The sequence below is a fragment of the Quercus robur genome, chromosome 4, assembly GCF_932294415.1.
Source record: "Quercus robur chromosome 4, dhQueRobu3.1, whole genome shotgun sequence".
Classification (NCBI taxonomy): Eukaryota; Viridiplantae; Streptophyta; class Magnoliopsida; order Fagales; family Fagaceae; genus Quercus; species Quercus robur.
This window is the reverse complement of record NC_065537.1, coordinates 40,742,090-40,746,890: the sequence shown is the minus strand read 5'-3', so window position 1 is coordinate 40,746,890 and position 4,801 is coordinate 40,742,090. Positions and strand designations below refer to the sequence as shown.

The following is a 4,801-nucleotide window of genomic DNA, read 5'->3' as shown; positions in this document are numbered from 1 at the left end:
GTCTTCCGGGTGATGAAGAGGAAGGTGACCAAGAAGAAGGTGAACCCATGGACACTTAGACAGAGATTGCAGGAGAACCCTCAAGCTCAAGAGGTTGTGGCAAGAGGAGAAGAGCTTCATCTTCATCAGCTGTACCTTCAGATGCATTCCAGATCATCCTCGAGAGGATTGATGGGCTTAGAGATGTCTAGAATGAACAATCTGACAGACTGGCTACACTTCAAGATCAGATGAATGTCCTCTCAGCAAAGTTTGATAGCTTCTACACCCAGTAGTGACCCGTTGGCCATTCCGGTAAAAAAGGGCGAGATTTTTGGGGTAGCTCTTAAAGGGGAGTGCCAATTTGAGGGGGAGCCTACTTACATTTAGCAGTTTTTACCTCAGTTTTTATTTTATGTTTATGTTTATGTTTATGTTGATGGAGGTGGTACTATGTTTTGAACAATATTTTAATTTCTTGGTTTTTTAAACTCATGGTTGGTTTATGTGATTAAGTTTTAAAACTTGTGTGATTATGGTTTAATGATTATAAGTTTATATTCAGTTTCTATGTACTTTAGTTTTTGTACCTTTGCTTTGTAGCGTAGTACTTGCTATTTAATGTTTTGCATTTTCTTTATGTACATCACTCTTGTGCCATTTGTTGGATTTTTATCCTTGATGCATTTACCTAGTGTTTATGTATCGGTTGAGTGTTAGACATACAAATGATACTTTGCATTGAACTTATTAGCTTGCATGTCCGGATATTCATTCCTTGTGTGAATGTGCATTGTAGTCACTATTTATAGTGATTGTTTGTTTTTGGTCAAGTCATGGTTTATTCTTTAATTCCATTTTTTCTTGATCGCATTGTGCTTGCTCCATATGCATTACAAGTTTTCTGCATACAATGATCATATTGTGTTGTTGTGTTTCAGGAGATACTTGTTCTTATGGTTCAAGAGCTTCACAGATTCTAGAGTTAGGTGTGAGTGAGTTTTGTTCATTTGTTCCTAACTTATACTTGTTCTTATAGCCAAAGGGGGAGATTGTAAGGTTGAATTTAATCAACCATTTTATTGGCTTTATTTTGTGCTAAATTTGCTTGTAATTTAACAATTAGTAACCCTCCATTTAGGTGGGATTCATGTAAGGGTAGTGTGTGAGAGAGTGTGAAGAAATGCTTAAGCCTATGTAGTGAAGTAGGGACTCGCGGCTGGATCTCGCGGGTGGCTTGCGGCTTGCAAGCTGCCAGATGATGCACACGAGTGAAGCATGCAGAGAAGCTGAACCGTCATGCCAGCTATAGCACTACAGGACAAAAATTCCAGATTGGCCATTTTGTTAGCTCACGTCTTGGATTCGCGACTCAGTCAAGTTGCGAGGCCATGTTACAGTCCACTCTGTTATGGAAAAACTTACTCTTCGCATTCCTTTCTCACTCCAGTATAAATACCCCTTATATCCACGAAATATTGAGAGCTTCCAGAGAGAATTTTGAGAGAGAAATCCTAAAGAAAAATAAGATTGACTCATCCACAATCTTTACATAGTGACTCTTTAAATTCCTCAACTCTTACCCTCTCCATTGTTACATCCTTTAGAGGTACATTAGCCAAAACCTTTTCTCACCATACCCATATCTGTGAGAAGGCCATTTGGTGCTTGGGAAGCAGTTAGGAAGGGACCAATTCATATTGGTTGATGCTATGGGTTATAGCGGAATCCGGTAAGCTAAAGAAGAAATAGGTTCGGCGTAACCTCGTTGGAGTAGGAGCTTGGAGGGCTTAAGTACACTGGGTAGATTAGGCTTGGAGGGTCTTCTGCTGTTCACGTATCCCAACTTCATTCTTTAGTGGATTATTTACTGCTTGGAGGGCAGCGGAGAGGTTTTACGCCGAGAGTTTTGGTTTCCTCTTCGATAACACATCGTTGTGTTGTCCTTGTGTTTGCATCTCTCTTCCCTTAATCTTTGCCATTTAATTTCTACTGTGGATGTGATTTTATTTGGTTTAGATTGTTTATCAATTCTGTTATAAGCTTATGTTCATTTTCCGCACATATATTGTTTGATATTAAGCTTGAATTGGTAATTTGTAAATTGAGGGTCTAAACGTTCAAGGTGTTTTATACACTATTTGAACATTCAGATTTTATCAAGAAAGCCATAATCCTTATCCTAAACATACATCATGCACTTAAAGGAATAACACACATAACATGTTAGAAACATATCACACCACAATATAAAAGGAAACAAATAAAGCACAAGTCAATGATATTATACTAAAAGGGAAGAAGATAACAATTAAAACATACACATAAAGAAAGGTTATAAAATAAGCTAAACGTGGCAAAAGATTCAAAAAAACATGGAAATCAATTAAACCTAAATAATTAACCTAAAATAGAGTCAAACAGAATCAAATAACATAGGGAAAATGATCAAAGATAATAAAAACAAGATTTTACCCAAATATGGATTCGGGGTGCGTGTGCATACTTAAGTATGCATACGCATATATGAAATATGTGTACGTGTATTCAAGTATGCGTACACAGCCTTTAATATAGATTCGAAAAAAAACTACATTTTTAAAGATTTAACAATTTCACCTTCAAATTCCATGGTAAGTGTGCCACTATGAACATCTATCTTAGTCTTGGATGTCTTTAAGAATGGTCTTCTTAACAAAATAGGAGTGGTTTGATCACCATTCTCCATATCAAGCACATAGAAATCAGTAGGGAAAACCAAATCATTAACTTGCACAAGAACATCCTCAACTACACCTTTAGGATAGGCAATAGATCTATCAACTAATTGAATCACAACGCCAGTTTTATTCAAAGGTCCAAGTTTCAAAGAAACATATACAGAATATGGCATAACATTGATGGAAGCTCCTAAATCTAGCATGGCCTTCTCAAGTTGAGTATTACCTATTGTACAAGGGATAGTAAACATACCTATATCTTTGCGCTTTGCAGGGAGTTTTCTTTGAATAACTGCAGAAACATTTTCCCCTACTCTCACCTTCTCACATCCTTTAAGTTTTTGTTTCCTTTTAATTGTACACAGTTCTTTCAAGAATTTAGCATAATGAAGTACTTGTTTAATGGCATCTAAAAGTGGAAAATTTACCTTGCATCTACGAAAAGTCTCATATAAATCTTTATTTTGCTCATATTTTCTTGATTCTACTAAACCCTGAGGAAACGGAGGTACTGGTTTATAATCAGAAAGAGGTGGAAACTTACGCTTAGGTACCTCATCATCATTGGGAACATTCTTGTCTGCAATGACATTTTGCTCCCTTTCTTGCTTCAATGATGTAGGGGCTGCCTTTACTAGAATCTCAACCTCTTTACCACTTCTCAAAACGATTGCACTTGCATTTTATCTTGGATTTACTACCGTTTGAGAGGGTAATTTCCCCTAACTTTGTGCCTCTAGCCGACTAATTACAATTTCCATCTGGCCCATCTAATTATCCAAACTTTGAATATTGGCCCTCACCTCTTGTTGAAATTGTTTCGTCTCTTGTTGAAATTGCAAAGTATAAGTGGCAAGAGACTTAAAAATATCTTCTAAAGACATACCAGAATTAGAAGTTTGGCCCGGTTGTTGTCTAGGGGAGTATGGCTACTTATATTGCTAGCAACTTGGGTGGTTTTGAGTCGTAGGCTAATTTGCTTGTGCATTCCCATAGCTAAGATTGGGGTGAGCCCTCCATCCCGAGTTATACGTGCTTGAATAGGGATCATACTTCCTTTGCAGTTGTCCTGGAAAACCACCTACCACAGTCACTTGCTCAATGGGCTTCTCTTAAAGAGTTGGGCACATATCAGTTAGATGTCCTACTACCAAACAAATCCTACAAGCCTTTGCCATTTGCATATTACCTATAGCCATTTGATGAACAAGAGAAGTTAGATTCCCTATTTGTTGTTCAAGGGAGGAAATATTTACCTCATTAACATGCTTAGATGGAAGGTCAAGCCTGGTGCCAAATTGTTGAGAATTGGCCGCCATATTTGCAATCAAGTTTCTTGTGGCCTTGGGAGTTTTATCCACCAAAGCTCCTCCACTAGTTGCATCAATCATGCTCCTATCAGTGGGTAGAAGGCCCTTATAGAAATACTAGATAAGTAGCTGCTCACTAATTTGATGATGGGGGTAGCTTGCACATAATTTCTTGAAACGTTCCCAATGTTCATGTAGGGACTCTCCATTGTGTTTCCTTACACCACAAATTTCTTTTCGAATGTTGGCCACCCTTGAAGCTGGGAATATTTCTCCAAAAACAACTTCTTTATCTAGATCCATGTTTTAATACTCCTAGAGGGTAGATAATAGAGCCAATCCTTAGCTGAATCCTTCAAAGAAAACGGAAAGGCTCTTAATTTAATTTGATCTTCAGTCATCCCCGTGGGCTTTGAAAGTTCAAAAACGTGTACCAATACACTTTTGAACGTTTAGACCCCCAAAAATTAACTTAACCAACACAAGCAATATGTTAAACAACAAGTGTGCGGAAACTTAACATATGCTATAATGTGAAATAGGATAAAAACTATCTAAGCCATAACATAATAAAATCACAGCAGATAATATAAAGGCAGAGATAGAGAGGAAGGAAGATGCAAACACAAAGATAACACCCGATGTGTTATCGAAGAGGAAACCGAAGACCTCGGCGAAAAACCTCTCCGCCGCCCTCCAAGCGGTAATCAATCCACTAGAAAATACAGTTGGGATACAAGGACAGCAATAGACCCTCCAAGCCTAATCTACCCAGTGCACCTAAGCCCTCCA

General features: G+C 37.9%; 1 protein-coding gene across 1 annotated transcript; it reads right to left on the bottom strand.

Annotated features, from left to right (window-relative positions):
* Nucleotides 1-2,569: 2,569 nt before the first annotated feature.
* Nucleotides 2,570-4,090, bottom strand: LOC126721869 (uncharacterized). The gene is made up of 3 exons (XM_050424943.1): nucleotides 3,956-4,090; nucleotides 3,586-3,768; nucleotides 2,570-3,346 (listed from the first exon to the last, which is right to left on the bottom strand). Exons 1-3 carry the CDS (start codon nucleotides 4,088-4,090, stop codon nucleotides 2,570-2,572), a joined length of 1,095 nt encoding a protein of 364 aa, XP_050280900.1.
* Between the last annotated feature and the right edge of the window lie 711 nt (nucleotides 4,091-4,801).

Coding starts and splice junctions, on each gene's coding strand:
- LOC126721869 (XM_050424943.1), bottom strand. CDS start 4,090: ATGATTGATGCAACTAGTGGAGGAGCTTTGGTGGATAAAACTCCCAAG. Junction 3,769..3,955: donor CATCTAAGCATGTTAATGAG/GTAAATATTTCC, acceptor GTGGTTTTCCAG/GACAACTGCAAAGGAAGTAT. Junction 3,347..3,585: donor GGGCCAAACTTCTAATTCTG/GTATGTCTTTAG, acceptor AGTGGTAAAGAG/GTTGAGATTCTAGTAAAGGC.